This window comes from Pseudopipra pipra, chromosome 1 (assembly GCF_036250125.1).
Source record: "Pseudopipra pipra isolate bDixPip1 chromosome 1, bDixPip1.hap1, whole genome shotgun sequence".
Lineage (NCBI taxonomy): Eukaryota > Metazoa > Chordata > Aves > Passeriformes > Pipridae > Pseudopipra > Pseudopipra pipra.
The window spans coordinates 134966676-134979642 of record NC_087549.1 but is presented as its reverse complement, the minus strand read 5'-3'; the positions used below and the strand labels follow the sequence as shown (position 1 = coordinate 134979642).

The window sequence follows — 12967 nt, the reverse complement described above, 5'->3', positions numbered from 1 at the left end:
CTATTTAAGCCATCAAGTTTGAGCTGTAAGCCTTTGTGAGCCCTGGCACAAAAGTACATACTGATTCTATGAGCAGGCAAAAAGCAAACCAGCACATAATCAACAGCCTCATGGATTAAAGATGTTTTACTCAGAAATGCTGATAGTTTTAGCAGATCGTTGGTTTTTTACGGTGTGCTTGTGCCCAATTTGCTTTTTCTAACAGAAAATAACTTGCTTATCCTTCACAAAACCTTCAATGGCAGACATATGCAACAGTCATCCTCATTCAGGAAGTACTTTGCCCCTAAAATCCAAGGTGTTTATTTTAGTAAATATGATCCACCCCCCTCATGTTTCATGTGTAATTTCCATATGTTTATGTCACCGCTGCCATATGTACTCTTGGCCACCTGCCCCATTGCTTCTTCTCACTATGAAATGTTCGGATATTGTCGGCTGTTGGGACTACAATAAAACTTTAGGTGCCTTTTGCTGGTTGGCATTTACACAGATGCATAAATGGAGGAAGCTCTAAGTTTCTTGTAAGGCTGTAATAGATTTAATGTGCATTTTCATCCCAAACTCAAAGGGGAATAAAACATGTCCCCTTGAATGCAAAAAAACCTCCACTCTCCTTTTCAGGAAAGACTCTATCTCCATGTAGTCATAAAAATCATAGGAAGTGTGTTTTAAATGGAAATGAAATCACAGTAATCAGTCTAGTTTTATGGAAAATGCTATGGGACTCTCAGAGACAGTCAGTGATCGAGATCTTGACCACTTCTGACATGAAGAACAGACAGCTAATAGAATCACTCAGCACCACATTGGGGATTATTCATAAACTACTAGTTGTCATCTATGTTGTTTTCTGTGATGCCTTCCTTTGCAATTCTGGTACCTAGTAGCTGGCTGGTCAGTCTGAAATATCACTTACCTCTTTAGAGGTAGATCTGAGGTCAGACAATGGCACTCTTAAAAAAAGAATCAGGTATTTTTATCGTGAGACTTCCAGTTCACAGTGCAGAATTTCTAAATTTTTTTTGGCTTTTTTCCAGAGAATTATGTATTGGTTCACTGCCAAGAATGAAATTCAGAATCAAGCCATAGAAGTTTAGCAAAAAGCCCCTGTATTGCATGTAACTGTCATTAACAGGTAAAATCAGTATGCATAGAGACAGGGTAGAGATGCATGAATGGCTTTATACTGAATATATGTTGCCCTAAAAATGAAGATGTCCTCATAACAGAATTTCTATGATCTACTTGAAAAAATAACCGTTGCTCTGAAAACTTCACTGAAAAGAGTGGCATTCACTTCTTTTTTTTTTTTTTTTTTTTATTTACCATTTCATTAAAACAGTAAGAAACTAGAGCAATTTAGTCCAAACATTGAATTTGCTTTCCAGTTATTATAAACTTTGACCAAACAGATGTGAATGCTTTCATTAATCAGATTTATGCTCCTTTTTCCAAAGTTTCTGCTTCCAGGAGGTGCAAAAGGACCCATAAATATTAAATAACCTTGAAAAACATCCTGCTATGCAAATACAATCATTTTTCTTTTCAGTACCATACAGCAATCTTAAGCCAGGGCATGCATGGGGCTGTAGAGGCATTCCTTCACACTTTCCCTGTGCCATTAGTATTGGACAGACTCTGGGCAATAGGGACCCACTTTAACATGAGGAAATGAAAGGCTCTTAATGCCCTACAGAGAACTGAACAGGAACTCTCTGAAGTGCTCAGCCACAGCAAATGTTGTGTCCTATCACTTGAGTGATTGCTGAACTTTCAGTGCCAAAGAGCACTTCCTCCTGCAGCCATGGCCTGAAAACACTAATACTGCTATGGCTTTGAAAACAGAAAAGTCCAAATTCCAAAAAAAATTGATTTTGGTTCTAAATCTTCACATGAGAACTGTCCTTCCCTTTAGCTGGGAGCCAAGTGGAAGGAGAAGCCTCCAAGAAAGGCCAGTGCATCGAGGGAAGAGATGATTTTTCTGAATCCAGAGATTCCATCTCCCTGCATGCCGACTGGGAAGAGCTGATTTGGGTTTGTGAACATCACCAGGCTGCAGAACACCTAAATGTTCAGGCATTGAAGTCTCCCCTTATGAGTAACTTCCTTGACTAATTGAGGTCTTAAGAAAAAAATTGGTAAATTCTTTTACGAAATGTATTTTAAAAATAATGTTGCCTACAGTCATTGCCAGTGTTGCAAAGCATATCAAACGGGTGTGACTAGCTGCTGATTTTTTCAAGTAAATGATTACTAACCAACTCTGTTTAAAATATTCTATTTTAATGTATAATGAACTATATGAAACTGGCAGGGGTTTCATCAGTAGGGAAGTGATTTGAACATGACTCAAGCCACCCAGTTGCATGACTTACATTTCCAAAGAATTATTATTGTCATGTATTAAGTTCCTCTCTACTGTGGTTTCTAATTGCCAGAATAGAATGTTTTCTGTGTAAAAATAGGACATTTCTGTACCAAACTGAGTGCTCATTTTCAAAGCCATTATGGCCCTATACACTTTCTTCTCAAACACCATGCACAGCTCTAGCAATACGAGAAGGGAAGGGTAGGGAAGGGAAGGATAAGTTTTTCAGCTCTGTCACTGGTATAGCAATTTATTTTATCAATCCCTTAAACAAATAAAAAAACACAGCAAAAAAGTATGACAACCTGTATACTCCATTTGTCCCTTCATTTAATAGCAATAGCACTGACTGCTGAATGCCAGCAATATGGTTAGCAATGACTGCGACATAAACGACAATGTTTTCCAAAATGACAAGAGGTTTGGCATGGTTTAAGGCTCAACCTGAAACTCTTTAAGCAGAAGTAATTTCCAGAATAAACAAGGTCTCTCAACCTTGATTTGGATGCCAACAATAGACAATTTGAAATTTTATCTCTCCACTGTCCTTGTTTCATGAAATTTGTATTTTTTCAAGGACCAATAAATTGTTCAGGGATCAAGACGGGCACTTTATAAAGACCATTTAACTTAAATATCAGATAAAATATTTAAATTGATAGCTTAAGTTTTCAGCAGGATCTATGTAAAATGTATAGCGTGCATAGCTTCTTCCTGTCCTTTGTCCCTCTTGATGTTGCTCAGAGCTCAGTTGCTATCCCTGCAGCAAACTGTTGGCACAGGTAGAAGTCTACAGCGTGGATGAACATTCATGTGTCGTGGCATGTTACCATGGGAAGCTGTATCTGTCTGCGATCATGGTTTTAAATTTTGAGATTGTAACCTTTTTCAAAGATCAGTCATCCATCCATCCATTCTCTCTTTCAGAAAAAGCTAAAAGAAGTGATTCTAGCATGCCATTAATGAACCCCATCGGTTAAACATTTACTACTTTTTGGCTAAGTTTTTTTCAAAGCAAACTGCCTAAAGAGGTCCTCTAGCCAAAAAACAATTAAATCTGAGGAGTGATTTCATTTTTCTCTCTCCCCCAGTTCCATCACTTACACAAAGCATAAATAGCATAATGTTTTCGTGCCATGATATACCAGGAAATGATGATCCTTCTGAGGAAGAGGCAGGACTCAGCAATGGAATCATTAATTGCATGCAGCAATTGTTCCATTCTTCCTCTGAGAAGCCCAGGACAAGCAGAACAGTACTAGCTCCTTGAGGCCAAGTTTTTAGCGGATTCCCCAGTCCAAGTTCTCGTGCCAAATCCTTGGTTCCAATGAGACTCATAAACTGAGCGTACATTGTGTTAGCCATTCTGGGCTTAGTTGGCTCCTTTCAAAGGGAAGAGGCGGTGGTACACACACCCCAAAGCTGAGAAGACTGAGTTTCTGAGAAGATGGACTGTTTTTACGTGCCAGCTCTATGCCTAATTTCCAAGCATAAATATACTCTGTCCAGTTGGGATTAAGGAGGTAAAATGATCCAGATTTAAGATGCATAAAATATTGTGGGCTAAAGGAACTGAGTGGAAAATTTGTTAAATACAGAACAGATAATGCCTATGGCTGGAGAAGGAAGAGAGCAAATATCTCTAAGAGTGGAGGTGTCCATCCTTTTCAGGTGGAAAGTTGTCCTGTTTCCCATCACACACAAAATTCACTATCTACTTGACATTTTCCTTAAGAATTTGGTCTTGTATATGGTCATTGGGTGGGAGAGAGTTTGTGTAGGATGACAGGAGGAAGGACCTAACAACTATTCAGGCACTTTGTAGATGTTTCAGTTTTGCTGATTCAGACTTTTCCCAATATTTGTGGGAATTCCCAATGAGGCATTTGCCCTGAACTCCATGACATGCAAGTTATGAAGTCTACCATGTAAGTCCAAAGCACATCAGAATGAAACAACATATAGGTCAGATGTCACAGTTTTTCAAAGAGAGAGGCGTGATTTCCCCTGGATATGGTAATGCAACTGTCCTTCAGTTGTATCCCAAAAATAATCAAGTTCTGTGGTATCAAGAGGAATCTTGAGATATATCCTGCAGATGAAGTACACAATACTATTGTATTACAATATACATGATGCCTGGACTGGCAATGATAATGGGAATTATGACAGTTTATGTTAATTAATTACTCAAGTTTAATGTTAGGTTTTGAACAACAGTGTCCCATACCGTAGGAGGTGAGTGCTACATCTGATTTGGCACTGAAACTACAATGAAATCATCCTCAGGGACTTCATCTGACATGCAGGGTTTCCAACAGACAATTCAGCAATTTCCATTGTATTTTTCTTATGAATTATGTGAAACATGTTTGCCGGAGTCTTAATTCAGCCCAACTCCCTACAGCTGAATTTTGACATTGCCAGTCCATACTGGCATATGTCTTCTGCAAGATGATTTCTTCAGAAATAATTATTTTAGGACATCTTGACCCTTTCAGGTTAGGTTTATTGGGGCTTTCCTCTCCAGGCTGTCTTAGCAAAAATAACAAAAAATTCACATCCCTTTTTCTAAAAAAATTTTGTTTCAACTTTAAAAAAACCAAAAGCTTTTTGTTTTTAATTGAGGCAATACTTACTTGGGGAAGGGACTCCAAAAGACCTAGCAGCCAAAAATTACAGTTATATTTTATCTAGGATTATTTTCAGAACAATTTTTCAATTTATCCTTAATTTCAGCTTATCCTTATAAAATTCCACATCTTCAAATCTGTGTTTTACTATAGACTATTTTCCAAGAGACTTTCTGGTAGATAGTATATTGGTATGTTTGACAGACATTTGTAGACACGTACAAAGTGAGAAAGAGAATATTTACAGTACAATCACTTCTGTAATTGCAGTTAATAAGTGGTATCAAACAGCTTCACATTAGCTTCAAAATAACTCATTTGCAAATGCCAGCAATATAGCCATGTTGGAAGACACCTCCGTGCTGCCCAGGCACCAAGTGCTCAGCTTCTTGGGCAGATTTTATGGTTCTTACTGTGTACAAATGTGGTTTATCTATCTGAAGGTAGCTCAGCAACTCCAAAGTTACAGCTCTGCTGTGGCCACATTAAAGGTTTTCTTTCTCTCTGGAGGAAATACCCTACTACTGAAATAGTACCACCATGGCATAAAAGATCTCATTTCCTGTGCTAACTACAGTCTTAGGCAAAGACTAAACTCACCACATGGGACTGAATGAAAAAACAAAGTTTAGGTAAGGGCTGAACTCCTTAAAAGACAAGACTATGGTGTATAAAAGCTTTAGATGATACTAGATGGCCTTGTGATCAAAAGGCGTGACCAACGCTTACATACACTGCAAATCTTTTTCAGTTTGAACACTACAGGTTCTGTAAATCATATGGGGACACTGGAAGTGAAAAGTCCTGCCTTAAGTAAAAAGTTAAGACGTACATCCAGGCCCACCATCTGCGCTCCTTTTCTCTCCTTTCCCTCATCACCCCCCCCTCCTCCAGTAGAGCAGCAAGCACCACACCATTTTCTCCTGCCCCTGCAAGCGAGCTGGGATCTCCCACGCCATTACCTCATCCTGAACTGATTCCCCCTTAACAAGGCCTGGCTCTGTGCCTGCTGTCACCCATTTCCTGCGACCCTTCAAGGGTCTGATTCAAAACACATTGGTTGCACCAGCAATCTTTTGGCTGAGTGCAGTGGGCCTTTTAGAGTTTGTTTTGTTCTGCCCAGTGAAGGTTTTATACGATTTTTTAATTTTTTTTTTCTTTGCTTACTAGTCTTTTTTTATCCTTTATTTTTTTTGGTCAAGCACTGGAATGTGTAAGTACAACAAGAAAGTCAATAACATCATGTAAACATATGCCTCTCATCCAGTCAGGATGACCACTGCAAGCCAAACATAACAAAAGGGCCAGACTTACTTAGATTTAAAAGTATTTAAATCAGAAAAGTAAAGATTTAGTTAGAGAAGCAATTTCTTTTTATTCCTTATTCCCTACAGAGTATATGCATAGCACCAGAACCTGAAAATAAAATCCTGAAATGGAGGTATTAATATATTTGAAAAGCAAAAGGCTAAAAGTGTTTGTGCCTGTTCACTCTTCCAAATAATTTCAGCTACACAAATTTCTCCTATATAGAGTTTTTAGAAATGCATTGGGAGAGGCTGACAAATCTGGTTTTATGTGGGTTTCACTTCTAGTCTTGCAGAGGCATGGCATTATAAATGAAAATCATAGGCTTCCTTTGCTATGTGGGCACGGCCCATAAGGCTTCCTGGAAACACCACATCTGTGGCTGACAGCTACTTTTACTGAGCATCACTTCAGCAGAAACCAAGTCTGGTAAATTCCCTCCTGAAATATTACATCCGCTACAGATTGGTTTTGACAAACTGCAAAAGGTTTTCAGTTTTATTAGTAACCTATTGGACCAATGGTTATGGAAACAGGAATTCATGCTATCCAGTCTCAGTATTTTTTTCAGTTCAGTGGTTGCATTGCAAGGGTATGACATCCTCACATTCTTTCCTGGCCACAGTGACTTCTGACTCAGAACATGATCTTCCCTTCTAGACAGCTGAGATATCTGTATACTCTTCCTGATCCTCACTCAGATATTTAGTAGGTTATACTGGACATTCAGACACAAGCAGTATTTTTCATTGTTCAGCCATCACCACTGATATTTGCTTGTACTGAAGTTTTGGCTGACCACTGTGAAGGCACTTCTAAACATCTGGTGATCAGCAGCGGGAGATTTTTCTTGCTCTCTCTCCACTTTTTGAATATAGAGGAAATACTCACAAACACTTCCCAGCTACAAGTCTACTACCTTCCATCACCCAGCCTTATGTGGAGGGGTTATATTCCTGACTTCAATAAAACCCAGTGACATGCTCTGCAGACTGCTCCTGCTCAAAGCCAGGGGCAGGCAGAGGCCCTTCTGGTGTGTTCCTGTCCGCTCTGCTGCAGATGGGAGGGCAGGGAGGAGAGTTACCTGTAACTGCAGAAGGCTTGAGATTCCTGTAAAAGTTTTGTGCGTTTGTTATGTGCATTTGTTGCTGGTGTGAGTTATAGAAACACGAGAGCAAAAATCTTTCTTCTCACTTGGGGAACAAGAGTACACAGACCAGTCATATTTTGTAATTTTACCTTTCAGTTGCCAAGTACAATGCTGAATCTTATGGCAGTAGTTTTTGCATGTTTCTGTGATGTTCCTTGGCAGCATTGCTAATTGTAACGTTTTTAACAATTCTAAAGCATTTTAAGGAGCAAAAATATTGCAGTGGTTTCATCTGCGTGTTCCTCTTACCACATGTCGCTGTTTCACTGGATGTGTTTCTTGGTTACCAGGGCAACAATTACAAATCTAGCATGATTACCTGTATCATACCACTCATCAGAGATGTGGGCAAACTTTGGAAACTTCTACACTGAGGAAATGTTGCAAGTTGGTAGGAGGAGAAGGTTTTCAAAAGCTGTCTCAATGAAAATGCTGATACCATATGCTTATGTCAAAACTTTAAACACATCGAGTGATCAGTTTGCTTAAAATATATTTTACTATAAATATATTAGAGTCAAGAAAATAACTGCTTCATCAATGCATTATCATAGTTATGTAGATGTGCTCATTTAGAATAAACTAACATAATTTTAGAATAGCCTGTCATTAGCTATTTAAAGCCAGCTATATTGTGGAGCCATAATTCATATCTGAAACAGCCCATACTTGTGTCCTAAAAAGTGTAAAGAGTAGAGAGCTGGGCATTGGACTTCAACTCTGTTATTAATCTCCTCTATTGATAATGTTCCTTGAGATTTACTATGTGCACGGAACAGAGTAAGAAGGAGCTGTCACAATATCTAAATTTCAGTAAGTCAGAGAGAACCAGTTGGGAAATTTTGCAGACATGTGGCTGCTTTCGGGTCACAAGACAAAGCGTGAGCAACGTTTAGCCTGCCCCATAGCAGTGGCAGCATGTGTTAGCAAGATTTCCTGAGTGAAGTATGAACAAATGCTTTCAAGGGCCTTATCCACTCTCTGCCATCATTCAGTTTTTTGTAAGAAGAAAGATATGCATGGCCGTGGATTTCAGCACGTCTCGGCCATTGCCCCAGTTTCTGAAATAAGCAGCATACCTTAAATACTACTATGTAAGGTCGGATCCAAAAAGTATGGTTATTATTATGCTGACTTTACGTTTATAAAGTGAAGAGCACTACAAGTAACTGTTTCCAGATTCCCTGTTCGCATTTTCAGTCCTTTTTTGCAGCTGTCAGTTAATAATGAGAACCAGGTTAGGGCAGACACAGTCATACTAAACGATAAAACTGACTACTGGCAGTTGTTTAAAAATGAACACTAGGGAAATTTTGGTGTTTCCCAGTCTTTGCAGGAGGAAGCCAATAAAATCCAAACCTAGTTTGTGAATTTTTTTGTTGCCAGAGTGTAGGTGTTTTGATTGGATTCTCCAAATTACTACACTGGTGGAGGAAGTAGGTGGAGCATTTTTCCTGAGCAGGGAGTGTTCTATACTGCTACTAGCACAGCAGAGACATCTCAGCAGAGACATCTCTGCTGCTTTTTCCATCAGACTCCATTTTTCCTATGTGTGAATGGCAATAATACCTTGGAGTCAGGGAAAGGATAAGGAAAAACAGGTCTCAGCTCTGTCTCCCTATCTGATATTAATTGCTCCAGGTATTGGACAGCTCTAAATAAATGAACTGTCCTGGCTAACTCCAGATCCCACTCCTCAGAGTATCTCGCATTGCTGTGATCTGTAGGTTATGGAAATAGTAAGGAAAGAAGCTCAAACTTATCAGCTTTACTAATTTCAATAGTCTAAAAGCTGCCATTTTCTTTAGTTTCACTTTGCATCTATACTTTGAAGGAGTTCTACTGAAATGTATCTTCTTATCTGATAACAACCTTGTTCTTTGCAGCCATCTTCATCATCTTGAACCCTTTTCTTCAGAGCCTTCGGCATCTTTGTCCCATGACTCTTTTCTCCAGCCAGCACATTCCCGGTTCTTTTAGTTTCTCCCTGTTCTCTGCCAACCACCCGTTCAGGAAACCTGCCTACTGCTGGTTGCAATGTGTGCTGCTCTCCTCTGGTACCTCTGCTGCTGCACTTATTTTCACAAATCCTAGAAGTACACCTTGGACTTCTTGGTTTTGTCACCTGCTTATTTCCATGGCTAGCAAATAAAGAAGCAGCCCCAGACCCTGACAGGTGAATGACAAAACTGTTTTGAAAAAGCTGGCAAGGACCAATATTCTTACTTTGAAATTTTGTTTCTAATTCCACCATTTTCCACAGTTGATGCATCCCATATTCTGGAGGAGTGTGCTGAAAAGCAACAGATTTCTCCTTTTTTTGCCCTCCAGCTTCAGATAAAAATTCTTTCTCCACTGCAAGTCAAGGTAGGAGCTACTATGACATGCTGTACATATTCCTTAAATATTCCCAAATCCAGCTTATTTTTGACACATTTCCAAGAGGCCCCACAAAAATCTAATTAAATCAAGAAACTATTAGAGAAACATGTTGAGGTTTTTGTTTTAATGTTTCATCTTCATTTTACAATAGGAATCTGCAAACTGAGGCATAGGTGTCTGCCTGCTTGTCTGTGGTGGCTAACCCAGGTAACAGTCTGCAAGCTATTTACTTTGGTTGAGTCATATATATATATATATTAATACATCTATAACATTTGTTTTAAAAACAAACTACTTTTCATGGGCAACGATGTCATTGTGTAGCCTCTTCCTTTTCAATTTAGCAACAGCAATTTTGTAGTCTTGGGGCAAATTAGAACAGTTTCACCAGTTATTTCCTTCCTTCCTGTTCCAACAGCAGTGCAGGCTTTGAAATGACTTCTCAAAAACATCACCTACGACCGAAATCACCGTCGAAGCCATTTCCATCAGCTGCCCAGCCGGGCAGCAGACACACTCTCTCATGGGGATAAACCTCTTTTGCCACCCCGCATCCCTTTTCTCCCTGTGCCCTGGTTCCAGCCACCCGAATTAATTTCGGCTGACCCCGAGGGGCTCATGGCGGGCAGCGGGCCCTGCTCCCGACCCCTCACGGCCATCAGAGCGCAGGTGGCGGAGCCGGGGGCAGCTCCCGCCCCACGGCCACCTCCGGGGGCAGCAGGGCCGGCTACGCAGGGGGTGGCTTCATCCTCTGGGTTTGAGCCCGCTCCGGTGCTTCCCGAGCGATCGGCGATGCCCGGGGGAGCTGCGGCTCTGGAGCAGCCGCACGACCGCAGCGGGCGGGAGGGGGGAACCAAAGAGCGGCGGAACGGGCGGGCGGCGCTCGGGGAGCCGCCGGGCGGGCGCGGCTGCCGCAGCCCGAGGCCTATCCCCGGCATGGCGCCGCTGCGGGTGCTGGAGCTCTACAGCGGCATCGGGGGGATGCACCAGGCCCTCAGAGGTACCGGCGGGTCCGCGGGGCTCGGTGCTGCCTCCATGCCCCACCTTCGGGGGCTCCTTCTCGAGGGGACCCGGGCCTCCGAGGGAGGGCGAATGTGCAGGGTGGGCTGAGGTGGCCGCTCTTCTCCCATAGCCCCTTCCCCAGCCCGGGTGTGGGCACCAGGTACCCAGGGACAGGTTGGAATGAAAATGAGGGATCTATGCGCCTTCTCTGGCCCAGGCAGCTGCTTCTGACAAGGCCTTGATTTTGTGTTTGTTAATATGTGCTCTAACACAGACGCGCCCCTGCTGCAAATGTGATCGGGATCATTGAAGCGCATGGGTTGATAATCTAATTATTCAGGGTGTCCCATAGGCATGCACGGGGACTTGGTTTTCCTGGCACGTAGTTAGGTGTATAGCTGATATGTGCTCCAATATGAGCCTGACCATCTGAGGCTGGTATAACATTTTATAAATATGAAAACAGAATATGGAATTTGAAATGGTATCGAGAGTTCACACCAGCCCATGTGCCCAGTGAGTTTTTGATCTGGTACAAGGAACCTTGGAGCTTGATTTGCTGAATTGTTAAAGCATGACCTGGGTGACCTTCAGGAAGTCCTGTAGACTCTGTGACTTGGCTTCCCTAAATAAAAAATTGAGGCAGTGCTATTGATTTCCTTTGTAAAGTACCCTGGGCCTTATTACTTGGAAGTCCAGGCTTCAACACACATTAATATAATTTATGAGAATCACAATAATAATTTTAACTAGGTGCAATCCTTAAAATCCTTCAGCCTTTGGAAACATCAGCAGGCCTTATATTTTACTCTCCGTAAGAGAGTATTGTCGTAAAAATAACAGGTAGAAACCCGCCTTATCCTGTTATTTTTCCAGGGAGCTATGTAATATTACAAGTTTATGTTTACAGGGTGGAATCCATTTAGCATCATTTATTTGCTTAAAACATACAATTGTAAGTGTGGCATTTTTTCTACTATCCTATTTTTGCTTGAATGTGTATATATGTTTTATATATAAATATATAAAATATATATTTATAATATATAAAAGCACACAACAAAATAGCTTCATACATTGTTCCTAACCACCTGTTTTAAGGATGCATTTTGCTTATTTCCAGAGACATTCTTAGAATATTAAGAGGAAAGTTTATCTTTGTATGGAATTGCAGATTTTGGAGGTTTTGTAGAATTAAAAGAGTGAGTTATGCCTTGTATATAGTGTGCATAGCTGTAGTGATAACACACTGCTTTTCTAGTAGCTGTATTTCTGAAGCGATGGGGAGCTATTTGTGTGTTGTAGACAATTTCCATATTTCCACAGAAAGTGGACTGGTTCCTGAAACTTAACCTACAGCATGGTCCTTCACTCTTCACTGAATTATCTAGCAATGTTCTTGACGTAATTATAGATGTCTTGAGGCTGTTCAGTAATGTGCTGCAATTGATAATAAATTGTAATGCTAGATGTGATACCCCGTGGATTTCCACCTAAGAAAACATCATTTGCAACTCGGTAAATACTTAGAAGCATGGGAATGTTGAGAATGCAGCATTAGATTGTCAGAATATTGTAAACTTTTATCCAAAAGATATGTGGAATTGGTGAACCCCCAATGGATAATTGCTACACAAGGCTTGAAATCATGTCACCTATATTGTGTAGTTTGGACACAAGGCTGAAGGAATTAATCAGACTCCTTGTATTATTTCTTGAAAAGGTAAATTTATTTCCAAGTTTCCTGTTTCTGAACTCGCTAAACACACCTGCTTCAGTGTCTGTGTATGTTGTAATTTCTGTTCTTCTGGGTTTACATTTGACTCAAGAAATTGCATATGTATGAATAGTGAGACTGAGATTTTTCTGTAGTGGTATCAGCCAAAGAACATGAAAGGACTGTGTGTAAGACAACATTTAAATTATTATTTGTGTAAATGACCCTAAACAGCACTAAATAGTTAATTGCCAATTGAAATTAGTGAAGTGAATGGACACAACATTATTTGCTTTGCAGTTGGTATAATATTTTTCAATCTGAGGTCTTATTTTTCTGGGAAGCACATGAGAACTTAGCCCATAAGGATTGTGTTGTCTTAGAAAAGATCCAAACCATACGAT

At 40.5% G+C, this 12967-nt stretch overlaps 1 protein-coding gene across 7 annotated transcripts in view; it reads left to right on the top strand.

Annotated features, from left to right (window-relative positions):
- TRDMT1 (tRNA aspartic acid methyltransferase 1) overlaps nucleotides 1-12967 on the top strand; it is a 43002-nt gene that overhangs the window by 2741 nt on the left and 27294 nt on the right. For 3 of the 7 annotated variants that reach the window (XR_010424951.1, XM_064634418.1, XM_064634412.1), the window contains exon 1: nucleotides 10704-10844. The exons of 2 other annotated variants lie outside the window; for them this stretch is intronic. Coding sequence is in view for 2 of the 5 variants with exons in the window: in XM_064634418.1 (XP_064490488.1) it covers nucleotides 10781-10844 (64 nt within the window). In the remaining 3 variants the exon portion in view is untranslated. Of the gene's footprint in view, nucleotides 1-10703; nucleotides 10845-11778; nucleotides 11802-12967 lie in introns of those variants that run through there. 2 more of the 7 variants (XM_064634440.1, XM_064634455.1) reach the window with 2 other exon arrangements.